The sequence below is a fragment of the Rhinolophus hipposideros genome (genome assembly GCF_964194185.1).
Source record: "Rhinolophus hipposideros genome assembly, chromosome: 9".
Classification (NCBI taxonomy): Eukaryota; Metazoa; Chordata; class Mammalia; order Chiroptera; family Rhinolophidae; genus Rhinolophus; species Rhinolophus hipposideros.
Window position 1 is genome coordinate 91189385 of NC_138055.1, and position 26976 is coordinate 91216360.

The 26976-nt window shown below is 49.2% G+C and overlaps 1 protein-coding gene across 21 annotated transcripts in view; it reads left to right on the forward strand.

Annotated features, from left to right (window-relative positions):
- The window catches only part of CACNA1C (calcium voltage-gated channel subunit alpha1 C), a 722361-nt gene that overhangs the window by 624511 nt on the left and 70874 nt on the right, over positions 1 to 26976 (forward strand). For 10 of the 21 annotated variants that reach the window (XM_081059047.1, XM_081059052.1, XM_081059050.1 and 7 more), the window contains 11 exons: positions 1947 to 2079; positions 4838 to 4967; positions 6215 to 6274; positions 12225 to 12331; positions 14602 to 14689; positions 15205 to 15312; positions 16138 to 16190; positions 16497 to 16643; positions 18024 to 18225; positions 19788 to 19946; positions 20546 to 20656. In XM_081059047.1, the coding sequence (XP_080915173.1) occupies positions 1947 to 2079; positions 4838 to 4967; positions 6215 to 6274; positions 12225 to 12331; positions 14602 to 14689; positions 15205 to 15312; positions 16138 to 16190; positions 16497 to 16643; positions 18024 to 18225; positions 19788 to 19946; positions 20546 to 20656 (1298 nt within the window). Of the gene's footprint in view, positions 1 to 1946; positions 2080 to 4837; positions 4968 to 6214; positions 6275 to 6411; positions 6472 to 12224; positions 12332 to 14601; positions 14690 to 15204; positions 15313 to 16137; positions 16191 to 16496; positions 16644 to 18023; positions 18226 to 19787; positions 19947 to 20545; positions 20657 to 26976 lie in introns of all 21 variants that reach the window. The other 11 variants (XM_081059051.1, XM_081059053.1, XM_081059039.1 and 8 more) reach the window with 2 other exon arrangements.

Here is a 26976-nt window from a genome sequence, read left to right on the forward strand (position 1 = left end):
TTAGCTGCTAGTGAACTCTGAAGCCACACTAAAATATGCAGTGGCTTTACTTTTGAATGCTGTGACCTACCACCTGGAAAGCATAGCAACTCCACCGTGCAGGAGGACCTCACTTCTCACACTTACCAAACCTCCAAGAACAGAGATGGGGAAATGAAGGCCCTCCCCAAGGGGTACCACTGGCATTTGGGAGTGGGAGGCTAGGTGGTTCAGCTCCCAACTCCCAAAATGAACTTTACCTGACTTTTCCTAATCTGTCAGCCTCTCTCCTTATATGTAACACATGCAAAGCATCACATGCTGTCAGGTCTCTGTTCCTTTACAGATTTGAGTTTGTCTTTCAGAAATAGCTTCCCCTTAAATATTTGGCTGAAATTCAGCTGGTATGTGTCTGAATGGACCAACGGACTTGCTTCTCACAAAGAATGGAAATTGATATAAAACTTCATAAACAATGAGGCAGACGAGTTAAGGTGAAAGAACATGCAAAACTCATCATTAGGAACTTAGGAAAGCATAAAGCTAGTAAATATGTTTTTCTATGAACACAAATGATTAAGATAAGCATTAAATTACCATCAGCTCTGCAGAGAGGGAGATGAAGGGCAGTTCAGCTAGCGAGAGGGCGTGAGGAAAGGAGAAAACACGCGGTGTGTCACTTCCTGGGCTGCCTCACCCCGGCCCTGCCTGTCTTCACACGGCCTTCTCTCTGTGTCTGTTCCTCTCCTTCAAAGGACAGCAGTCCTTGGAATGAGGGCCCATCTCAGTACAGCATGACTTCAACAGAACGAATTACATCTGCAAAGACTGTATTTCCAAAACAAGGTCACGTTCTGAAGTTCCAGGAGCGCACGAATTTTGGGGGCATTATTCAGCCCCCTACAGTGAGTGTTCAGAAAATTGCTTGATGTGAGTGGAAAGTTTGTCAGGGAATAACAGCAGGCCATGATCAGACAGAGAAAGGTGCTAAGCACTAATCTACAGGCTACGAGTCTCTCCCATGGGTACAGATGGCAATAACAACAGCTAACGTTTATATTTTATATAATACCTGCTATGTGCTAGGCACCATTTGGAGGCATGTATGAACTGTTACTCCATCTTACATATGGGGAAACTGAGGTACAGAGAAACTAAATAAAATGTCCATAGCCAGAAAGAAACAGAGCTAAGATTTGTATCAAGGCACTGGCTGGAGAGCCCATGCTCTTAACTTCCATCTAAACATTTTAAATGCATTTGATCAGAACGGGCATGCACTGGTCTCCTTCCACCGACAGTGAGCTTGCAAGCAAAGGAGGGAGTCATTTGCCTTTGGTCCACAGTAAATGTGGCCACTGGCTGGCAGAACAAAGGAACTTCTTTAACTGGGTCAGTGTCCAGATCTTTGAATGAAGGGCCTGTTGCTGTCAGCATTGTTGCCCTATTGTCCCTACAGCAAATGATTCTTTTCTATTTTCAGAAATGGGGAGTGTTGACTCTAAACTCCTGGAACCTCCAAGGATGGGATTGTTTGCACGGGATCCCACAAGTCAACTAAGCCATTCCATTTCCTCTACCTGCAGCCTAGATGAATGAGTACATCTGGCAATGCCCTAGTCTTAGCTGATCACCTTTTCTAGTGCCTTACAACTAGGATGACCAACCATCCCAAATTGTATGGGACTGACGGTTTAAAACCTTGGAAAAGCGGCATGAGTTAATCACCCTACTTACAGCCCCCTTATCATGTGCTTCCAGGAAAGTCTTTCTCTAACCTAGATGAACTCCAGTAGTGCCCACAGGGAGAGAGCTGAGTCTGTCTTGGCTGGCACCCTCTGTTTTCAGAGATACAAATGATATGTTGATTCCTGACGGTAGGAAGGAATCTGAAAGTAAGCAGCACAGTGGTAAAAATAAGTGGGAGTAGTGGAGTTATTTAGAATGGTGCTTTTTTTTTCTTACAGGAGAAGAGGATGAGGAGGAGCCCGAGATGCCTGTGGGCCCTCGCCCACGACCACTCTCTGAGCTACACCTTAAGGAAAAGGCAGTGCCCATGCCAGAAGCCAGTGCATTTTTCATCTTCAGCCCCAACAACAGGTGTGTGAGAATGGTGGGGAAGGTGGGACTCTGCTTTGGTCCAAGCCCAGAAGATGCCAGCATCCTCTGACCTCAGGATGGAACCTAGGACTGTCCCAACTCCCCACAACTTGTGTAAGGAGAGGGACAGGTTTTATCTCTCACAGGCTAAATGTATTATTGCACTATAAAGTCAGCTGTCATTCTTAGTTTCATTCCTTTGTAGAGAATCTCCCCCTTATCTCTTTTTAAGGAAAAGAGTTCTAGATTCTAAATCAGAAGGCCTATGTTTATTTCCTTTCTCCATTTTTGAAATGTATAAACTTTATTTCTATTATTTTGGTGATTACCAAAATCACCAATTAGAAAGCCTACTGAACTTAACAAAGTCCAAAGCTAAACAATATCCTAAATCTAATCCAGCAAAATAGAAGGAGCTTAGACTATTTTAACTCCTCTCAACTCCTCGGGCCTTACATGTTATTGTTGATTAGTATTTAGTCCTTACCTTGATTTTTAACCCAATTTAGACATTATTATCAGTATCAGTATTATTATATAGACAGCATATAATTGGATTTACATACAACTTACCAGTTTGTCCTTCTGCAATCATTTTATTTCTTCCTGAAGTACATTCCTTTTTTTCTTTTTTAATTATACTTTATTTTTCAATTACAGTTGACATACAATATTATATTAGTTTCAGGTGTCCTAAAGTACATTCTTTAGAAGTTCCTGTAGTTCCTTTATAACAAAATCATTTGGCCTCTGTTTATCTGTGATTGTTTTCATTTCTTGTTCTTGAAAGATAGTTTTGCTGTGTACACAATTTTAGATTGACAGGTTTTGTCCCTCAGCATGTTAAATGTATTATTCCACTGTAAAGTCAGCTGTCATCCCTACTATTATTTCTTTGTAAGTAATCTCCCCCATCTCTAGCTGCTTTTCCATCTTCTATTGCCTTTCATGTTGTGCAGATTTACTACCATGTGTCTAGACACGGCTTTCTTTCCATTTATCTTGCTTGGAATATGTTATGCTTCCTAAGTCTATGATTTATATTTTTCTTCAGTTCTTGAACAACATGAAGATTAGAATAAGAATTGTTAATTCTTGAAAAATTACAGCCATAATCTCTTTAAATATTGTCTCTCCTTCATTCTTTCTGTTGTTTCCTTTTGGCATTCTAATTAGACATATGTTATATCTTCTCAATCTGTCCTTCCTATCTCTTAATGTGTCTTGCATGTCTTTCATCTCCTTATCTCTCTTTTGGTATTCTGGGTAATTTCTTCAGCTGTATCTTCCAATTTCTTAATTCTCTCTTCAACTTTATCTATATTACTGTTTAAACCAGTTTTTATATTGACTATTATACTTTTTCATTTCAGGTAGTTCAATTTGTTGCTTGATTTTTCCAGCTCTATCTGTTTATAACTAACACTTCCTTGTTAATTTGTCACGTTTGGGATCAAGCCTTTTATTTCATTAAATAGTTCAAATATAGTCACTCTATATTCTGTACCTGATAGTTTTAATATGCACAGTTTTTAGGTGGTCTAAGTCATTTATTTGTTGACTGCCCATCTTAGTGCCTTATCTTCTTGTATGTTTAATGAGCTTTGATTATGACCTCAATTATTAATTGGTGAGATTCCTGTGGGCCTAAATATTATTGAGGAAGCTTTTGTCCAGATGCTTCTTGGAGGGGTAGGCTCAGCTTGGAGTGCCAGGCTTCTCTGCCCCACTTCAAGCCTGGCTTGAAATGCCATTTCCTGATAGCAGTGCTGCTGCTACTGGCATCTACCCTCAGGCCACTCTGCCCTTCCTGGCTACCTACCACACAGACCCCTGATCAGAGGATGTTTGTTTGTTTGTTTGTTTGAGATGATCATTGCAGTCTTCTCCTAACTCTCATGAAACCAGAATTGTCCTGAAGAGCTTGTCCTTTCCAGTATTTGGTGCTTCTGCAGCAGTGGGGTCTTTCAGAGCATTTAGTCCATCACAGTGCCAGGAGCAGAGGTCTGAAGGCCTGAGGTCTAGCCCTTACTGCCTTACTCTACAGGTTGTGTTTCTGCGCAAGCTTCTCCTCCTTGGGTTTTATTGTTTTTATTTATAAAATGAAGATGATGATATCACCCATATCCCCTTCCTAAATTCTCAAGATGAGATAGTATGTAAGACACCCTTGGCCATCAAGGATTTCACATTTGCGGTCCTACCTGTGAGTGCCCAGAGGTCCACGTGTGTGGTTATTTGTAATTGTGCTGAGGTGTGGAATTGAATTGCACACCTTGAAGCTATCGCACAGGAGGAAGTCACCTCAGCAGAGTGCAGGTTCAGCCAGCCTCTCAGCATTCACATCTCTGCGTGGCTCTGTTGTTCCCGATACATAAATGTAGGAAGTAGATCTCAAAACTGGGTTTTTTGAGTGATGGGGAAGAAGAGTCCCCCGGTGAAAGCCAGTTGTTACTGTCACAGCAGTACTTGAAAATTTAGAGAATCCCAAAAGTCTCAGATGTAACCCTCTAAAATGTCAAAAGTTTACTGTCAGCAAAAGTGCTTTGGAACTGTAAAGTTCTGTGCAGATGTGCCTCTTGGTGGGGGCGGGGCTCATGGTTGTCATCACCCAGCAGCAGTGAGATTGCAGGCTGAAAAGCCCAGTCCCCAAACCCGGGAGACTTCTGCACGTGAGAGGAGGGCGTGGGGTCCGGAGCCCGGGCCGCTTCCCTTGCCTCGCTGACGAGCTTCTCCTTTGCTCCTCCTCCCCATGCAGATTTCGTCTCCAGTGCCACCGCATTGTCAATGACACGATCTTCACCAACCTGATCCTCTTCTTCATTCTGCTCAGCAGCATTTCCCTGGCTGCTGAGGACCCCGTCCAGCACACCTCCTTCAGGAACCATGTATGCATTCCCTTCTGTGCTCTGCACCCCTTCCTCCCGGGAATGTGACTGGCCCCTCCGCTTCTGTTGCTGACCTCATTGTTCAATCAGGATCCCAATTCCAACTCCCATAGTCAAGTGCACAATAAACATTTCTTTAAGAGATTGGGGCTTTGCTAGAAACCAACTAAGGACGACAACAAGCATGTAAGAGAACATGTACCCAAATGCCTCAGGCTGGCCTGATTGAAGGGTCAGGACCTTCACTGCCCTGTGGATGCCCCCAGGAAGCTCTGGTTGCCTGTAAACTTAGTAAAGACTAACCCCTGACTCCCTACCTTGCTCCAGTATGCTCTGGCCCATCCTAATCATAAGAGAGAGAGGGAGGATTGGCAAACAGGTGCGCACTGCTAAGGCGCCCTCATGTAAAGGAGAGCTTCTGTGGAATAGAAAACCGTATGTCTCCAGTGAACCAAGGCTCCAGGGAACATTAAAGGCTGAATGAGAATTGATATATCTCAAAGCTTCCAGACTTGTTCAAATCCCAACCAGGTGGGCACGAAGAGAGGAGCCTTCCAATCTAAAGACGTAGCCATGCAGACCACTCCGTGGTCCTGCTTGGTCCAGAGCTTTCTTACCAAGAAAGGTATTGGCCCCAGCTCTGGCCCACTCTCCTAAGTATAATAAAACATGAAACCACGCAGCCTTCCCCCAACCTGGGAGTCCTCCCCCGGAGGAGACACCCTCCTTTGACGCAAAGCATGCACACCAGTGTAGACATCCACCAACTTGGGGGAAGCTAGCTGAGTCGCACTTATGTTGGTTTAGCACTTCACACCTTCCTGCAAAAAATAGAAAACAAAACAAAACAAACAAACAAAAAATCTCCACTCTTTGTCCTTTTGACAATTATCTAGCCCCCTGGTCTGATTTGGGTTTGTAAGTACTGGCTTAATGAGAAAAGCATCAAACCAGGTGCTGCTGGACCAGGGCCAGCTGAGGCCTGCCCTGGAAGCTCCCCTCACACCTCTGGGGACTTCATCCAGAGCCACTAAGCTGCCTGAGGCCAGCTGCTTCAGGATGGTGCTGTGGATGTGCCACTCGTCTCCTGACCCGTTGCCTTCTGTTTCTGCATGGAAAGGCTCAAGTGGCGTGTACTGTGGGTTTGAAGTGTGATTCCTTTTCTGGTGAACATCGGCTGAACTCTCCTCCCGTCTGCTTTCTCCCTTCCCCTCCCCATCCCCACCCTGTTTCTCTTTGTTTTGCAGATTCTGTTTTATTTTGATATTGTTTTTACTACCATTTTCACCATTGAAATTGCTCTGAAGGTAAACCACCCCCCCACCCCTCCTCTCCTGTCCTCCTCCTGCCCTGCTAGCTCTCTGCTTCCGTCTGTCGCTAACACATGTTCCTGTTGGTGTCCGGTTCCTTCTGAGCCACTAATCGAATTGTGCTTATTTTTCAGATCCTAGGCAATGCAGACTATGTCTTCACTAGTATCTTTACATTAGAAATTATCCTTAAGGTAATGCAATCTGAGCGGTGCATTCTCTCTGCCTCTTTCTCTATCTCTGCTCTGTCTGCCTGTCTCTTTTCTCTCTTATTTTCTCATTCTCTTTTTACTCTCAAGCCTGAAATCGGAAGGATTAGTGCCCCTCACTTCGTGCTAGCACTTTGCTCAGGCTCAGAAGCCAGAAGAAACCTACCCCCACCTCGCACCTGCCTCCTCTCGGCCTGGAAGAGGCATTTGGCTGCTAATGTCAACACTGACGCTGTCCTGTCCCAAAGTCTAGCCTTGTGCCGTCAGCGGTGTGCACACACACGCCTGCGCCACTCACACACACACGCCCACACTACTCCACACACACACGCCCGTACCACTCCACACACACACACGCCCGTACCACTCCACACACACACACGCCTGTACCACTCCACACACACACACCCACACCACTACACACTCACACACACCCACACCACTCCACACACACACACGCCCGCACCACTCACACACACACACGCCCGTACCACTCCACACTCACACACACACACACACACACACATGCGCCCGCACTACTCCACACACACACACACGCCTGTACCATTCCACACTCACACACACACCCGCACCACTCCACAAACACACACACACGCCTGTACCATTCCACACTCACACACACACACCCGCACCACTCCACACACACACGCCCGCACCACTCCACACTCACACACACACCCGCACCACTACACACACACACACCTGCACCACTACACACACACTCACACACACACGCTTGTACCACTCCACACACACACGCCTGTACTACTCCACACACACACGCCCGCACCACTCCACACACACACACACGCCTGTACCACTCCATACACACACACCCGCACCACTCCACACACACACACGCTTGTACCACTCCACACACACACACGCCTGTACCACTCCACACACACACACGTCCACACCACTCCGCACACACACACGCCCGCACCACTCCACACACACACACGTCCACACCATGCCACACACACACACACCCACACCACTCCACACACACACACGCCCGCACCACTCCACACACACACACGTCCACACCACTCCACACACACACACGTCCACACCACTCCACACACACACACGTCCACACCATTCCACACACACACACATCCACACCACTACACACACACACACGTCCACACCACTACACACACACACACGTCCACACCACTACACACACACACACATGCCCGTACCACTCCACACACACACACGTCCACACCACTACACACACACACACACACACACGCCCGCACCACTCCACACACACACGTCCACACCATTCCACACACACACACGTCCACACCACTACACACACACACACGTCCACACCACTCCACACACACACACGTCCACACCATTCCACACACACACATGTCCACACCACTACACACACACACACGCCCGCACCACTCCACACACACACACGCCCGTACTACTCCACACACACACACACACGCCTGTACTACTCCACACACACACACGCCCGCACCACTCCACACACACACGCCTGCACCACTACAGACACACACACGCCTGTACCACTACACACACACACACATGCCCTCACCACTCCACACACACACACCCGTACCACTCCACACTCACACACACGCCCACACCACTCCACACACACACACATACACACACACCCCACCTCCCACACACCACACACATGCACGTGCACACATGCACACGCATGCTCACACACACTTTATCTCTGGGCAATCAATGACTGACCCCTGCTTAGCACTCTCCTCCCCTTCTCCTGCCCAGAGGAGACACTGCACAAACACCAAAGGTGGAGAAGCTCAGGGCCATGAAAGCGTCACCTTGGCTACCCCTTTGATTCCCGTAGTCAGACCTTTCCTCAGTAGTTGCTGCAGCCATCAGGGTTAAGCTGGAGTGGAGCCTGTGCAGTAGTGACTGTAGGCCTAACGTGAGATGTGGGCCAGCCTCACGACAAGGGTCTTGACAGACAACTCTAGATTACTCTGGGACCCCCAGTTACCTGCTGAGAAGCTTTGTTACAATGCCTCTTGTCCCGGGCATGGAGTAGGGAGAATTAGACTGGAGAGCTAAGTACAGGGGCGTGAGAAAGACTCTGGAGCCCCCTAAGCCCCAGACTTGTGCGCACAGGCCCAGACCCACCTTCCTCTAGCGCCTCCGTGTACAGGTGGTGCCATTTATGGAACTGCTACAGCTCGGGTATCCTGAAACGGCAGAGCCCACCTCTGAACAGCATTTCTAATTTTTCTAAGTTTTGTCTCATTATTTACATGAATAGCTAATATATTCCTTATATTTATTTTGTTATGATTTCTAAGTTTTTCCAGTATTCTCTGGGCCTCTAAACCAATCATTGCCGAGCCGGTTCATCTGAGATGTAGGGTGTGGGTTCTGAGACCTGGGAAAAGTTCATTCAGCATCTGTTCACCTCTCAAGGACAGGGGTGGATTATATTGTTACCCGACAAAGAAGGGCCAAAAGCTGTGAAGCACACGTTTCAGCTTGGTGTGCTCTTCCTGAGACACTTGCCTGGGATACCCCTCCAAGGAGTCAGGCTCCCTTTTCACCCCTTCAGGTGGCAGATGCAAGCCAGGGTCCACACCCAACCAAGTACCACGGCCAGCCCCAGACCCTTCTTTTCCTCATGGAACTCCCAACTTGTGGCCCAACCCCTTCCTGTACATGACAGTTCTGTCACGTCCACATACAATTTGAGTGGGACAGTTTGACGTGCCTTTTTTCCCCCAGACCCCCGGCATCTGCCCCTGCTTCCAGCTGACAGGAGTGTTTCTCAGGTGTTCTGTCTGCTCAAGGAGAGCAGATCTGGCCAGGCCCCACTCCAGGGAGTGGGAAGATGGCCCCGAGAGCTACCTGGCTACACTAGGACACAGTACTGTAAAACCCCCTTTCCAGGATGAGCTGATTTCTCCCAGGCTTCAGACTCTGGGAGACACACACACACCCAAAATTGAAGAAAAGCTCTGAAGCCCAATTCTCAGCACCCCTCCACAGAGCTTCCCTGTGGATTTCAGTGGTGCTGTTTTCCCTTCAAGATTGCCATACAAACAGATCAAAAGTCTCTTTATGAGCATTGTCACGGCAAAATCCTCCGCTCTCTTCCACCCTCTCCCTCTTCTACTCTCTTATATACTCAATGTGCTTCTAAATATAAACCCCAACCCCAGTACACTTCCTGCACCTCCTTCCCATGGGGTCTGGCCTGGCCGGACGGTCTGCGTCCTGCCACGGCACAGACCCTGACAGTCATCCAAAAGGGGCATTTAGGATCAGGAGCAGGTGAAAGGCCTGGGGATACTTGGCCTTAAAGAGAAAAGGCCTGTAGGACAGCAGTTGACCTGAACGATGCAAAGGCCTGTCACTTAGATGAGGGAAGGGGTGGCACCAAAACCAATGAGCAGAAATTACAAACGATAAGACGCATTTAATAGCCAGAATTGCCGCCTAGAGAAGTGGTGGCCACCTGTGGCTGGACAGAGGGCCATTCCTGCCCTTCCAATTCAGAGTTAGGGACGCTATGTCCCACTCCTTTCCTCTCCCCAGGCTCAAAATACCCCAGCAGTAGGCTTTCCTGACTTAGAACTTTCGGCAAGCAGGAACTGGGTGGGCAGCAATCAGCAAAGCAAGGTAAAGGAATAGTCACTCCAGGTGCTTGAACCTGACCTTTTTAGATGCTATAAATGCCACCAGTAATTTTCAAATAAATGCTCCATTGTTTCAGCATCCAGTTGCCCTTTTTCTTACAGCCGCTCTTCCTCTCGCCCTGCTTGGGCATGTGCGCTCATGCCCCTGCACACACACACACACACACACACACACACACACACACACACACACACCTTTCCCCTGATAAAACAGGAGCCCAGATCTAAGGATAGAAGTTGGCACTCTCAGCCCTTATTAGCCCACCGAATCGAGGAATGCTTTTCCCGGAACAGGTGGCTCTGTTGGAACTCAGTAGCGTCCTCACAATCTCCAAGCCAGGAGCGAGGCAGGAGCAGACTCAGCCCTTGTCTAGGAGGACAGTCGGGTGGCTGGGGAAGGAGCTTGGTCTTGGGCAGGTGCGGAGGCACTCTGGGTGACATAAACCATGGGAGCCACTCAGTCCACTCCCTAGGACCCCAAAACTTGACTGAGACACAGGGCAGCAGGCCCCTCCAGATTGTGGGCCTTCCGGAGAGATCTCCAGCTATATTCCCTTGCAAACCGTTATATAATCTACCCACTTTTAGAAAGTGTTGCAGGACACAGGTGCCTGAGTCCCCTGTGACCCCCTGCGGCAGGAGATAAATGGAAAGAATTAGGTTGCAAGAGCTATTTTTGCCAGTTTCCCCTGTGTTTGCTTTTGAATTGCTCTGCAGACATGCTGCCCCTGGGCATGCTCTGATTCCAAAGAGATAAACTGGACCCCGGGAGACCAGGGAACTGCTCTGCCTCTCAGCCACCCGCTTCAGATTTTTCTCTTTGGCTGACACTTTGTGGCCCGTGACCTTTCATAGCCCTTAACCTGGAAATCCATTGCCCTTAATTCAAGTCAACAAAATTGGAAAGGCTATTTGTCAAGCTCCTGAGCTCTGAGGGAGGCGATAATAGCCAAGCCCTGGTACAGTACTCATCACCCAAGGGCTCTCACGTGGCTTTCTGTGCATGCCTCAGAAAGCAGGGAACCTGTGGCGTGGGACTGAACTTCCCTCATGCAGGAAGAGCCCAGAATTCAAATTCAAGCTAACTGGCCCAACACTTACATGACACTTAGTATCAGCAGGGTAGTGTTCTATGTGTTTTACATGTAATAGCTCAACTGACGCTCACAACCCTATGGGGTAGATATTATCATGCCACCATTTCTCAGATGAGTAAACCGAAATGCAGAGAAGTTACGTAACTTGCCCAGGACCCACAGATAAAATACACTAGAGTTGGGGTTCAAACTTAGACAGCCCAGGTCCAGAGCCTGTGCTTTCTCACACACAGTGCATAGCCCCTCTGAACACGCAGCTCTGGCCCTTGAATAATCTGCAGTCTAGAAGCAAGACAGCACGTTTAGGATATTTGGCACCGACCATAGCACCATCTGAGGCTAGGACATGGAGGGATGTTAATTGCCAGTTACTGGTAGAACTTCTTCGTGGGCTTTAGAGGACCACGTGGCCCAGTTTTTCTGAGATTGCGGGGCTTTCCTAAATGACCCGGGAAAGCAGGATGGTTGTGACCTACCAGGCATGCCCCACCTTCCCCACGTCTAGTGCCCTACGCTGGCCCTGAGGTAGACAGAATTTGGAGAGGAAGTTGGGAAACCTGGTCAGGGCAGCATCAGTCAAGGGCCCCTCAGGGCTGGAGCCATGGGCACGTGACGAGACATGATGGGAGATGATGGGATGGCAGCCTGATTTGAAAGGGCTTCTGACATAAGATTGCAGTCTGGGATTACCTGCTAGGTGTTAGGAGCCACTGATACGTCGTGAGCTGAGGATCCGTTGGTGGGTGTATAAACAGCTGCAGAACTCTTACCTTGGCACTGGATCTCCCGCTTCAGTCCTGCCTGCCCCCGTCCTCTGTCACCTCACTGTTCTTCAGGGGCCCTGCCCAAGGGGTACTGTGGGAGGAAAGGGTGGTGTGAGGGGGTCTCAGGCGGGGGCAGGGGCCACTCATGCTCGTGTGTCTGTGCCTCCCTGCAGATGACTGCTTACGGGGCTTTCTTGCACAAAGGCTCGTTTTGCCGGAACTACTTCAACATTTTGGACCTGCTAGTGGTCAGCGTGTCCCTCATCTCCTTTGGCATCCAGTGAGTAGGGCTCCCCCAGCCACGATGGGGCATGCGACTCGGAATGGGTGTCAGAGAGGACATAAGGACTGTGGGGGACCATGCTGCACCCCACCCATGGACCTGTGATGTGAATGGGGGAGCCTCTGACTTGTACAACATGCGGCTTTGATTTCCTGTGTCCATGTCCTCAATGCTGTGAAAACTGGTGTATGTTGATCCAGCAAAACTATGTGTAAAAGCCTGGATCTTGCCTTGGCAGGCAGGGCCAGGCCCAGTTAGAACGAGAAGAACTTCTCCAGGGCCTTCCTACCCCCTCCGCCCTGTGCCCAGTGCCCTTGGCTGCCCTCAGCTCCAAGGACCTGCCATTGCCATGACCTGCCCTGAGCTGTGGTCCATCCCCCGGCCTTTCTTTCATCCCTCTGTCCACTCAAAGCACCTGGTGGGTGACCAAGGGAGGGACAGAGAGAGAAACAGAGAGGGTTATTTTCTACCTTGGTTGCACAGTGGAATCACCTGAGTAGCTTTTAAAACCACATTTGCCCACAGATTTTTATTTACTTGGTCCGGGGTACATCCTGGGCTGTAGGACTTTTAAAAGCTCTCCAGGTGATCCCACCACACAAGTGCAACTGAGGTTGCAAACCTGCTCCGCTTTAAAACCATCTGACTGCACGCTTCTCCTAAGTCCTCTCAGCTGGTATTGATCCTGCACTTGCACTTCAGAACACGTTCACATACGCATTCTTCTGTTGTCCTCACAAAATCCATGAGGTAGGCAAGGCAAGTGCACGTATCCCCAGCTTACAGATAGAAAAACAGATTCAGGACATTATGGGACTTGCCCAAGGTCACACCAGTGGCAGAGAAAAGGGCCCTGGGCCTTCCCTCCCAAGGGTGTTTTCGTGGTCAGCCTAGAAGATGTGAGGATGGGGTGTTAGAAGTGAGACTTTCCCGTGATCACCAGGTATACGCCCCAAGTATCTGCCCGCAGGCCTGCAGGCCTAGATTCTAATCCCAGCACCACCACTAAATCACTATTTAACCTTGAACCAAGAACGCCCTCCTTCAGTCCGTGCTTCCCCAGCTGACCTTTAAATCCCTGCCACCGTGATGCAGTGCAAGTGGACTCCCGCCCTGAGATACCAGACAGATAGGAATGCCCTTTGAATCCTTTGGATCGAAGAGCCAGGAACCAGAGAAGTCAGATCTTGCTATGAGCTTCCTCATCAGCACACCACCCTGACCGCGTGAACAATGACATCAGCACTCGCTGATGTGTCTGTCATACGTTTCTTAGGTCCCGAGGTGGGTATGAGGCTCTCCAAAAGCTAGAGAAGCTTATCTCACTCAGATGGTTAGCGTGGGAGGGTTAGTATGCACTTCAGAATTGCTCCCCAACACGGCACGGTGAGTAAAGCCACCTGGGCAGATGGTTAATGTGTCCTGCCGAGAGACCCGTGGGTGGCCGGTGCTCTAGTGCCTCCTTTCCACTGGAGGACAACAGTGGCCTGAGGCTCCCAGAGTTCTGCTCTGACCCTGGCATCCTAGGTGTATGGAACCTGTTGTGTAGAATCCATTTCTTCAAGTCCTGAGTGCACTATGAGCCAGAGAGCGTTTTACATATAGGCATGATGGGCAACTACTTAAGACACATGCTTAGAGATGAGCACCAAAATATCTCCTGCCCGTGCTCACCATCTCCAGCCACAGGCCCAAAGTCCTACTATTTATGTAGTATTTCTTCAAGTTCAGTGACATCTTCATGAGGCACAATAATAAAAGCTGCCATTTATTCAGTTCACAGTATGTGCCAAGCACACTGCTAGGTGATTCACATATGTTTTCCGTATTCAACCCTTGCACCAACCTCATGAAGTGACTACTATCTGATTTTACAGACGAAGAAACTAGGGCTCAGAAAAGTTAGGAAATTTATCCTCAGTGACTTGCCTGGCAAGTGGCGGAGCTGGGCTTGAATTCAGGTTTGCCGCATCTAAATCTCTCTTTCACACTGTAAATGCCCTTGAGTAGCACAGTATTTTGCTCATGACTCCTGATGAGTTGCTTTTTGTATTACTTACTCAGCCGCAGGAAAGTTAGGTCACAGGAAAGCTTCAGGTCCTCTTGGGGTGAGAGATGGGAGTAGAGAATGGTCCCAGGACTCCACACAGGCTTCACATTTTCACAAGTTTGCCTGGGCTTAGCCTGCCAGGACAGCCACTCACCACAGTATTTCCTGTTTTACCAAACATAGGAGAAGCTCACCCCCTGCCGTGCTTCTTTCTCAGGTCCAGTGCAATCAACGTTGTAAAGATCTTGCGAGTTCTGCGCGTGCTCAGGCCCCTGAGGGCCATCAACAGAGCCAAGGGACTGAAGGTGAGGAGGGTGGGCCAGGGCGGGAAGCCACCAACCAGGAGCCTCAGTCAGTCTGTGGACTGGCGGAGCTGAGCTGAGGTATGGGGCAGGCTGGAGGGAGGAGATAATGGCTGCCATGTTGGGGCCTGGACTCTCCTGCCTGCAACTCCAGTCCCACATCAGGAAAACAGACATAGGCAGTAACTCAGAATCCGAACTCCTAAGCAAAACTTTTGCAGAAAAGAGACCCAACACTAACTGGTGCCCCCAATGGCTATGAGGTGCCTATATTCCTACTCCTATAAAATGAGAAACTGGCAGGGCTTTTGTCCCTGCAGCCACCCACAGTCCAGTGGCTCCACTGAGTTCCATTGAGTTCCAGCACTAGGTGATGCTGGGAAGGTGCTCCGCCTCTCAGTGATTTCCCCGCGTGGTAAGGGGGCTGCTCCTTGGAGAGGCCCGCGGCTCGGCCAAAGGGAGCGCAGGCTGCAGGCTTTATGAAACCACACCCCCTCCTGCCTTCTCTCCAATGGCAGCACGTGGTTCAGTGTGTGTTCGTCGCCATCCGGACCATCGGCAACATAGTGATTGTCACCACGCTGCTTCAGTTCATGTTCGCCTGCATCGGGGTCCAGCTCTTCAAGGTACAGTCTCGGCTCTGGTTCGTCTTGGCTCTTCCTCCCCCTCCTATCAGCATGCCCAGGAAAAGGGTCTGGCAGATATAGCAACACGAAGACTGGCCTGGTCAGACCTGGCATGAAGGTCACCACAGCCCTGCTCTCAGCCTCCCAGACCAGAAAAGGGACAGGCTTGGCAGGAAGCATTACCCCACCAGCGAAGACCCCTCGCTCTCTCTGCACTGCCTGCGCGTCAGGTCTTTCCCTTCCTTCTGACAAGAAGAGGGGAGGGCCTCCTATGATCCAAAACTTCCTGTGTAACACACAGCTGTCCCCCATTCTCAACACCATCAAGGCCACCCTTGCCCACCCAGCTCTCAGAGCCCTACATCTCGCCAGGTTCTCTCACTGCTTCTGACAAAGCCCCTCTACTACAGGGGGGCCAGCGTCCTTGGTGTCTGCTCTTTTCTGCCTTAATCCTTTCATTTCTGCTATTCTCCCATCTAAAGCATTCTTCCCCCTGTTCTCTCCCACCCACCAGATAAACTTCCACTGGTGTCCTTCCACCCAATTCATCCCTCCAAGCCCAGTTCCACTTCTGCCTTCTTCACAAGACCTTCCTAAAGAATCCAGTGCTCATGGATTGAAGCTGCCTTTTTTTTGAATTCCGGTGGTCCTCTCGACACTGATTGCGTTCTATATGTGTGTCAGGGTCTTCCCCACCTGGACTCTGCTCTCCTTGTGCTTTTTGTCCCATGTCCCTAGTATACTGCTGGGCTATAGAGATGACCATTTTCGACTTAGTCATTGACCAATGAACATCTCCAGTCACTTTGTTCTTCTGCCTTCCAGGGAAAGCTCTACACCTGTTCAGATAGTTCCAAGCAGACCGAGGCAGAATGCAAGTAAGTATGGGCTAGTAGGCAGCCAGTGCCAAGGTTGGTTAACTCGGGGGTTGGTGACTTGGCATGAGAGGAGGGACAGCCCATTCTTTCTCAGATAGCAGCGGCAGCTGGACTTCTATCCATGGATAATCTGGTCCCATGGATATGACATGTAACAGGTTCTACCCACTGAAGCTCTTCCCAATGGCTAGAACTGTGGGGTTTAAGCCTAACTAGTCCCATCCCACCCAGCATGTCATACATTGGTGGGTCAGGTGTAGGGAGATGAGAGGCCCCCAAAATTAACTCTTTCCCCTCCTTTCTCAGGGGTAACTACATCACATACAAGGACGGGGAGGTTGACCACCCCATCATCCAGCCCCGCAGCTGGGAGAACAGCAAGTTTGACTTTGACAATGTTCTGGCGGCCATGATGGCCCTCTTCACTGTCTCCACCTTTGAGGGGTGGCCAGAGTGAGTATGCAAATCAAGGCCTAGCCACCCTGATAGGAGGGGCCAAGACACTGTCCTCGCACACATTCCCCGAGTCTTATTAGTGTCCCACACTCCTTCCTGGAGGTCGTACTTACTTGTATCCACCCCAGGCTGTGGGGGCGTGTTTCTAGAACAATCAGTAGACCATCATCACTGCTGCAACATAGACTCTTCTTTTTCTAGAACATGTCAACATTTCAGAAACTCTAACCAAAAATGAGCTTCTTTTAGCACCCCTTCCTAATCTCTGAGTGAGCCACAATGATAGGGGTCTCAGTCATAGCATCTAGGAGTGGGGTATAAGGAGAGTCTCTCCAGTGTGGGCCTTTAGATCACCATAGGATTCAAGATTACCACTCCCAATGTGCACTTACCATGGTAGAAATGTCTCTGTTTCACTAGACTCTTTAGACAAAGAGTCTCCTTAGACAAAGCCCGTCTACAAAGCCTTTTCTACATTTACGGGGAAGTAAGAAAGCCTGGGTCCAAATTTCTCGCAGAGGTAGTGTTTTCATGCCTAGATGAACCCTATCAGCCAGTTTGTCCATCAGCTTGTCCATATATCTTTGTACAGACACCTGCTCCCTCCCCTTTTGTATTCCAGTGAAATCATCATCTAAAAGTCAGAAAATTCTAAATATTTCTAAGTCAATAGTAGCACATGGATCTTAGATGAGAGTCACTATTGTTGTATGGTAAAATATAGATGATATCTAGAGGAAAGTACCTGTGTAACTGTGCGGGGTGACAAAAGGAAGGAGAGGAGGTGGTGTCTGTCCATGGGGAGGAACAAGCATCATAGGCACGGAGCCCAGGCTCACAAGGAGGGCACACTCATACCAACCACCTGAGTGTGAGTCTGAACCGTTGCTGATGATCTGAATAAGCCTGGTCGTTTGTTACCTAGTATTTTTACTTAAATGGATATTTGATCTCTGATGGATTAATTTTATGTTCTCTGAGTCTGTGCCAGTTTGCAAAGATGTTTCAGTATTTATCAATATTTCCAGGATTTGAAATCAATGTCCCTGATTCATGTTACATTAAAATAGTTCTTGGCCATTTCAAAACACCTTCATATACTTTATATCAACTACCTTGCCAGGTAGGAAAGTCAGGAATTACTGTCTCCATTTTATCCATGAAGAATCTCAGGCTGAAAGAGGTTAAGTGATTTGCCCAAGGTCCCTCGGCCAGTAAGTGGCAGAGCTGGGACTTGACCCCAAGTCTTCTGACTCCTGACCTAGAGCTGTTTGCAGCACCCCTGAGCCCAGGCCCCCTGGGAGCATCAGCACCACCATTCCCCAGAGGTGACCCTGCTTCTCCAGTTCCCTCTGTGGGCCTGTCTCCCCCCTCCAGGCTGCTGTACCGCTCCATCGACTCCCACACAGAAGACAAAGGCCCCATCTACAACTACCGCGTGGAGATCTCCATCTTCTTCATCATCTACATCATCATCATCGCCTTCTTCATGATGAATATCTTCGTGGGTTTCGTCATCGTTACCTTCCAGGAGCAGGGAGAGCAGGAGTACAAGAACTGTGAGCTGGACAAGAACCAGGTAGCTTCCTAGGGAGGAGAGGAGCAAGGCGGTGAGGGAAAGCGGGGCCACTGAGGAACAGGAGCAGCTGGCAGTCTGCGCCCCCAGAAAAGAGATCACCTGTCTGCTCCTCAGTGACAACAGGGCCCCAGTCTCTGGAGGAGCCTGAGCAAAAAAAGTGCAAATCCCTGCAAATCCCAGGCCTGGCGAATGCCTTCATTCCACCAACAAGTACTAGTTAAGCCTCTACTTCAGGAGGCTGTGTGACAGACTGGCGAAAATCCTCTGCCCTATCTAGAAGTTGACAGGTTAGAAAGGGCCCTCGTGGGTTAGCACCACTGGTAAAGAGGAAAGGAACTAGAAGATGAGGGAGTGAGAGCTTGCGGGGGTGAGGAAGGGCACAGCATTAGAAAACCACTATTAAATGGCTTCTGAAGTAAAACCCAGAGGCCTATGCATAAGGTGGGGCCAGGATAGAGGTTTAAGCAGGAGTGCTATACTCGTGCCCAGCGCCGTGACGTGTTCTGTTAGCCTATGAGCAAGAGCTGGCAACTCGTCAGTGCAACTGTTACATTGGGCTCTAGCGGTAGTCACCAAGGTCAGTTCCCCAGCTAGGTTCCCCCATGGAATGAGTCCATGGGGAAATACATCCCTGCCTGTGAGCCGCATCAGGTCTGCTTGTGGAAAGGAGCATGGAAAGATGCTCAACTCAGCCCCATTTAAGTCAGCTGGGCCCCTCACAGGTTTTGATGTCAAGGTCTTAGGATTAAACTCATTATTCTCGCTACTGTATGGCCTTTGGGTTGGAAGTAAGACCAGAAAGAAGGAGGCCAGTTAGAAAGTAGATGAGACGTGAATAGACCCTCTACCATCTACCATCAGGTTAATGATAGTAGAGATAGAGAGAATAGGAAGAAGTAAGATGGGTCAGGCTTAGAGACTAGGCGTGTAGGCTGAGGGGAAGAGAAGGGCCTGCATTGCCCCCCCAACCTCCCACCCCTGGTTCCTGAGCTGGGAATCTGGGCACAGTGCTGAGAAATGAACTAAATCTGTGCTGGAGCCCCAAAAATCTAGTCAGTCCAAGATCTCATCCCTTACCCATGACCTGTGTCTCCTGATCTGTAGACACTGGTAAGTAAGGAAGATTGATTTCAGGCAGGAAAGGAAATCTGAGGAGGGAAGGGCCCCAAGGAGAGTCTGTGGTATAGGAGATGATCAATGAGAGACCAACTATCAGTCAAGCAGCAAGTATTTATTAAATGCCAACTAAGTGTCGGCAGTGTACCAGGCATTCCCGAGCTGAAAAAAAAGGAGATACACACTCCTTGACTGATCTTGATGAGGAGATTAACTAGAAGAGATTCTATCCTTGATTAAGGAGTGACAGGAAACCCAAACAATGTTCAAATAACATCTCAAACCTGTAAGTGAGCTAGAGCAATAGATTATTCTCTGACTCCCAGAGACCCCTACCCCCAGGTATATAGCCTCATCTACATCCCACAGTCTTCTGCCACCCCCACACCATCCACGTGACTAAACCTCCTCTCTCCCCATTCCCCCCCACCCCCGCTCGCTCCCAGCGACAGTGCGTGGAGTACGCCCTCAAGGCCCGGCCCCTGAGGAGGTACATCCCCAAGAATCAGCACCAGTACAAAGTGTGGTACGTGGTCAACTCCACCTACTTTGAGTACCTGATGTTTGTCCTCATCCTGCTCAACACCATCTGCTTGGCCATGCAGGTCAGTCCAGGGGGCCCTGGTCCCTGCATGGGGGACAGTGCTATGGGAGGAGATGGAGTGTAAAAGAGCTGCACGGTCTTCTCTGCTCTGCCACCTTCCGGGTGACCAGAGGAGGCAGAAAGACCAGAAGAGCTGCCCTCTCCTCTGAGATGAAGACAAGGGTCCCTTCTCAAGGACGCTCTCCTCTCTGGGGCCTTAGGAAAGACTCCAGAGTCCCCTGGGTTGAGGAAATGGAGAGGGGGGAGGGAATGGAGAGCAGATGCTTGAAGTGCCCGTTACTGTCAGCGAGGAGCAGCATGTGGAGGTTGATTCTCCCTTCGCCTGTCTTCAGGGAGGTCAGCTCATGCCGGAGCATTCTTGAGTACCAGGGTTCTCCATAATGGTGTCATAACCCAAAGCAGGAGCGTAGAACTCTGCCGACCTCTGTTTCCAGAGATGACAGAGGAGGAAAGAGCCTGTTAGTTCTCCTGAGGCCGCTGGACTGCCCACGGAGACATGGACAGCCCTTTGGAACTAGATTCAGGGAAGATATCCGTTGAGATGAGGGTGGTGAGGAGTGCAGGTTCCTGCCTCCTTCTCACAGTTCCTCCCGCCCTCAGCACTACGGGCAGAGCTGCCTGTTCAAAATCGCCATGAACATCCTCAACATGCTCTTCACTGGCCTCTTCACTGTGGAGATGATTCTGAAGCTCATTGCCTTCAAACCCAAGGTAGGCCCTGGGAACAGGCTTCAGCCTGCAGGCACCAGAGGGATGGAGGAGAGGAGAGTGGGAGCGCCAGGCGAGGGGCAGAAGTGGTCAGTGAAGGACCATGTCTTCTCTGATGATAAATGCACCAACTCCTACATCTGCTCAGATTGGACCGCGGCTGGGAGGTACAGGAAACACATCCCTCCAGAGCTGAGCTTCTCCTTCCAGGGGAGGCAGACAACGGTCCTCCTTTTCCCATTCTCCATCCTGTCTCTGCCCCACCCCAGTACATAATCTAGAAGAAACTATGCCCACAGACCGACAAACCAAACCTCTCCACGCCCAACCCCCAAATCCACTCAGGCATCTGTTTTCCACTCCTCCCTTTTCATCAGTGGCACAGACCAACCTCATTGTAAAAAAGTTCCGCCAGGGCTGTGTTTACTCAGGTCTCAGTGTTCCAGCCTGAGGGGACGCCCTGTTTCCCAGCTGGGCAGCTACGTAATTGTTCCCTTGCAGCTTCCAGTACAGGAAGAGAAGTTACCTGCAAAGTCTGAGTTTGCCTCCTTGTAAGCAGCTCCTCCAAAAAAAGGGGAGAGGTGGGAGAGAAGAGTAGATTGTTGGATGAAAGATTGTAGGAAAGCCTGGATTACCTGTCACCTTGGATTATCTGGATAACCCTGGTAAACCTCCCTAACCAGCCCCATTATTTTGGATAATGGAAGAGCCAGCTGGTCTGAGCAGCACCTTCCATCTTCCGCCCGGAGGACAGGCCAGAATCACTGCCATCCACGGGCCTGGGATTCACAACAAGGGCAGCTACCCTGAGGAAGGGTGTACAGCAACCCAGTGGCTACCTCTGGCTGCTACAACACCTGCTGCAGAGCGATGAGAAGGAACGAGTTGGTTCTGAGAGAATTGTATCATTACAGACTTGAGAAAACCCCTTTAGCTTTCTGAAACTTCTCTTCCCCTTCTTTATTAGTTTTCCCAGATGCAACACAGATCAACAGAAGGAAGAGTCCTTGGCCATGTATTCCATTTTTGTTCAAACTTTTACTTGTCCCAGGACTAATTAGGGTGGGGTGGGAGTGCTCCTTGGCTGTCGGATCCATGTTCATTAACAAGCTATCCATCATCTTCTTTGAATTAATATTCAACTAACATTTCTTGATAACCTACCATGTGCTGCACATACCTCATTGCATGTAATCCTCAAAACACCCCTGTAGGTATTAGCACCCCCATTTTATGGAAGAGGAAAGTGAAGCTCAGAGTAATTAAGTATAATATTAATTACACCACTGCTAAGTGGCAGAACTGGGAATAGAATCAAACACCTCTGACTTTACAGTTAATGTAATTTCCACCACACTGAGCTGTTAGCGTTTTTCCACATCAAGTGTTCTGCTGGGTACTTTTCAGAAGGAGGGAAAGGACATTTGATGGATTTTAAAGATAAGACAATGTTCTTATAGTGCTGATTCTTCCTCTCACTCAAAGAATGCCTAGGGATCTTGGCTAATTTTCAGAGGATAAAACTCCTAATGAACGTCATTTGGTGATAATAATGGTGTTTTCCTACTTCCTTCAGGGCAGCAAATATATTCTTTTCACTTTCCCTTCTAAACCAAGTCCTGTTTAGGAGCATAAGTTTTGTTCTGGCCTAGAGAAACTGCTGAGTATCCCTGGCCACCACTGTAGGGCCTACAGTACCTCTGCCCACCGACGGTCCTATTCCAAGCCATGTGGCCCAGGAGTGCTGACAGTTTCACAGCCACCACATGACCGGGCAAGGCCAGGAATGCAGGGTCATTGCCAGGTTGAGCTTCAATCTCAGATGGCAATCTCGAACAGGGAAACTGGCATCATTTCCACCTAGTTCGATGAGACATATGGTTTAAATGTTTCAAAGCTTTGAATCATTTCACAATTGACTCATGTGTTTCTGATGATGTCTGATGCAGTCTGCAGAGCCCTGCAGGACACTTCCTGAATCGTGTTTCATGAGGACAGGAGATGTTTGGAGCAAACCTGCCCAAAGAAGCAAATGAAACTGACACCTGCAGGAGTCTCTACCTGAAAGACACTCTCCCTAAGATCTAGGAACAAGCCAGTTTCCCAGGCAGTAGCCAGTTGTGGTGGTCTAAACCATAAAGTGCCTCCTACTTTCCTCACTCCTTAGTTTTCTAGTGTGAGGAGGTGGGCAAAATAAGAGAGACTCTTCCCAAAGCAGGAAGAGAGCCATCCTGGAGCCATTTGCATTCCACCCACTAGAGTCAGTCTGTGGTGTAAAGAGAAAGGAAAGTGGATCTTTTCTGTGAATACCTCTAAAGGGACTTCTGGCAATAGAGGGATGAAGGTCACTGGCTGGCCAAAGTGGGTTAACCAGGTGGGAGGAGTGTTGGGGAGAGCAGGGCTCCCTGGATTCTCATTAAGCTATGTTCTTAATTAAGGAACAGACTCCAGGAAAAGCATCCTCAAAACTTCCAGGCGAAAAACCAAACCAGAAACTATTTGAAGCTCGGTAGAAATATGCAGCTGAATCTGGCCCAAGAACCAGGGCTTCTAACAGTGACCTGAAATACAAAACAGTTCTCATATCTCCCCATTAACTAGGATTCTCTCTGCACCTTTTCATTCACTGGCTTGATTGTTTCTGTGTGATATGAGTGGATTTTCACTTGGAAACATTAGCTGTAAAAGGACAGTTATGCAGCAAGGATATTGAAGATTGATTGACATTAGTCACAGCCAAAGAGAAGTTATCTAAAGTTGTCACTGCTCCACTTTTTTTCTCTATCTCTGTGATTGGTTGGTTGGTCTATCGGTTGGCTGGTCAGTCAGTTGGTTGGTCAGTTTGTACTGTTGCTTCATTCTTTCATTGTCTTCATAGTGACTGGTGTTCCCAAGTTCATTTCTATCTGTTCTCACCACTTTATGGAAAATGAATTTATTCAAGTAAGTCCCTGCCCCAAATTCAACTGTCCCACTCCTTAAATTCACACTCTGTTCCAAACACATAAAAAAAACTACGAGTGAATATAAACCAGTTCAGAGAAATTTAGCCCCCACAATAACCTCAGAGATCTGCAGTGATGTCTGGAAGAGTGGAATAGATGATAGTAGAATTGACTTGAACACCTACTTTGAAGAGAAGCAGCTAGCACCTGGATCCTACAAGATTGTGCGAGATCCAGTTGATCAGCATGAAAAACTTTTGGTAGAATGGACTGAAAATAACTAAACAGCTGGATTGTCTTCTTATAATGAACTGAAATTTATCAGAAGAGATGGAAAAATATTTTTTAAATACACTTTATGATACGCACTGAAAAATATCCAATGCCTAGGAATAATTCCAACAAAAAAAAAGTCTCAAATCTCTGCAGACAAAACTACAAAATTTCATTAAAGAAAACTTAGCAAATGGAAAAACATATCATGTTCAGGAATTAGGTAACTCGATACTAATATTAATATAAAGATGTCATTTCTCTTCAAACTGATCCGTAGACAATACAATCTGGATTAAAACTCCATGTTGACCTTTACCCAAGGTGAGAATGGCAGGAGAAAAGGGAGCCACCCAACAAGTCCTTTATGGCCAATAGGATGTCCCGGTGGTCCCAAGGCTTCAGCCCAGTTGGGCAGCTCTGACATCACATGGAGGGCGAGGCAGGAGCGTGGTTCCGGAAGTGATGCCAGTCACAGACACTCTGCTGTCAGCACAGGTTTTAGTACCAGAGGGAGTGATGATGTGACTTAGTTGCCTGGGATTTGCTGTTGACAATGACTCAGCAAGGACAAGGAGAGTAGGAGCTGCAGAGGAAGTGGGTCTGCCCAGGAAAGGAGGCGCTCACCCAAGTGGAAAGTCCCCATGTGCGCTCCTCCTCCCCGTAGGCCTGCCTGTGGCTCGTGGAGGGGTGAAAAGGCAGGGACTGCTATTTCTGAGACTTCCTTCATTCCCCTTGGCTGCTGCCTGCTCAGGGAGCACCCAGTTCTCACTGCCTCCTAGTTCCTACCTCCCCAAGGGGCGGATGCTGGAGGGGATTTGACTCTCTGTCATCAAAGCCTTGGCCTCTCTTTTCGGCTTTCTCCCAGCTTGAGAACAGTCCAGAGGGGTGAATAGAACCAAAGTGAAAACACTCATTGACCTCCTGCCCCCAGCTTCCTTGAATAAGAGCAACGGAAGCCTCAGGCTCACTTCCCTGTAGCAGGAAAAACGAGGGCCCGAAGGCATTTCAAACCTAAGGGAGGAAGTGAGGCCTCGGCCCAGCACTGGCGATGAAACTTTCTGCAATAATGAAAATGTTCCTTATGCCCTGTCTATGAAATCGCCTCCTGTGCCTCTGGAGCACTTGAAATGTGGCTAGTGTAGATGAGGAATTGATGTTTTAATTCATTTATTCTAATTAATTTAAATTTCTGTGGTCACATGTGGCTGGCAGCTGCTATATAGGGCAGCCCAGCTCTCGAGACACTGCTTCTTTCCCATGACATTCGCAGTTTCTGCTATCCTCTATCTATCTGACTTGGCTCCTTTGCCCAGCTGCTTTGGCTTCATGAAGCCAGATGGTTTATCTCATCCGCCCTACTCTTTCTCCAGCTGGTAATTTTCTACCAGAAATCGACTCACGATAGTGGAAGCCCTTTCCACAGGATAAGACAGTCTCTTGCCCTGGGGGCCCCAGTATGGATTTTCTCCTGACTCGGTCAGTGCTCCCAGCGTCCCGGGATTACCTCATTCCCTGTCAGTTGTGAGTGCTGAGGCTCTTTCCCTGTGTGGCCTTTCCCGCCCAGTTCCTGAGCTGGACCTAGGGAAAGCAGAGAGCACGCTGGCAGGTGTGGGTTGGAATTGGTCTTGCTGCCGTGGCCGTCCCTGGTGAGCCCTGGTGCAGCCAGTCCATTGGACTTCTGACTGAGATTCCCGGTTAGCATTTTAGTGCCCTAGTGAAACTAAAACCTGAGCGCCCTAAGCGCCTACCTGGTTCTGACCCAACCCTTCCCCAGAATGCAGAACCTTGTCCCTGCACATCCCAGTTGCTGGACAGAGACTGATAGTTTTGACGCAACTTCCAGGGTGGGCTCCAGACTTCCAGCCACATTGTCTCCCCAGCCGGCTCCAGCCGGCACCCTCGCCCTGCCTGCTGGCCTCGCCTTCACTGGGCTCAGCCTAGCTCAGGTCTCACCCACATGATCGCAGTGGAGCTGTGAGAAGGAGGAGGCAGGAGGCGCTCTTAGTGGCCAGCACTGTGGTGTGCTCGAGCCGGGGCAGTCTCTGTGTCCTGAAGGTCTCTGAGCCTGAGAGACAATGTCGCTGGCCTTGGGCTTCCCATGCACAAAGGCAGCCTTCCTCTGATTTCTAACTGCACCTTCGAGTGCAGGGGATCCCGTGGGTGCCAGTGGCCCCAGAGCCGTCCTTGCTCTGAACACTGTGTTGTTCTCAGGAAGGATGGTGCCCTGCCTAAGTGAGCAGCGTGTGGGGACGCCCTGAGATTATGGGCAAGAAGGAACAGTCATCACCAGCTTCCTTCTTTTCACCAGGCTGGGGGCAGAAGGGACAGATGCGGGCTGGTGGGGGCTGTGACTTCACACGTGGACAGGCAGCAGGAAGGCTGGAATGGGCTCTCAGGAAGAGCAGTTTGTCTGCAAAGAAACTCTGCAGCCTGAGTCCTCAGTCTACTCTGTCAGCTTTATCTCCGTCTAGGACTTTCTTTCCTCAAAGATCAAGCATCTGGTTTCCTTTTGGCAAACAGCTTTCCTCACATGACCTGAGGATATCATGGTCCACATCCTCCAGCCAGCTTGGAGTTCTCCAGGGGCACCCATGCTGGGTGAGGACAGCTACCATGGGTGTCTTGGGCACCCGTGCCCTGTATAGATGCGAAGGGAGCTTCTGAAGCTGAGGGTCCAATTGTTCAGGCATGGACCCACTGTTTTAGACATTTTCTTGTCCTCCATGAGCGAGCTATTCCTGGGAAAGGGACCAGCGTCCTGTCATTCACCAAGCAGGTGAAGAAACTGAGAGAGCACCTCAGCAGATGATTCAAGCACCAAGTCAAGGGGCAAGTTTACTTGTCTGACCCAGGGAAGATCAATGGTTTTTACCAACTGGGAGCCGGCCAACTTCCCTACTCAGGCCAGGGTGTCATATTTGGACTACGGTTTTCATTAACTTCCAAAATCCGTTATGCCCTCTGTCCCCCAAAGAAGGTCAGCATGTCACACGCCATAGGATAAGTTCTGAAATATTGCCAACTCTGACAGAAGCAGAGGCACAGAAGAAAGAGATGCATAAACCTGTGTCGGAGAAACCCCTGCTCAGCACGGGAGGAGGG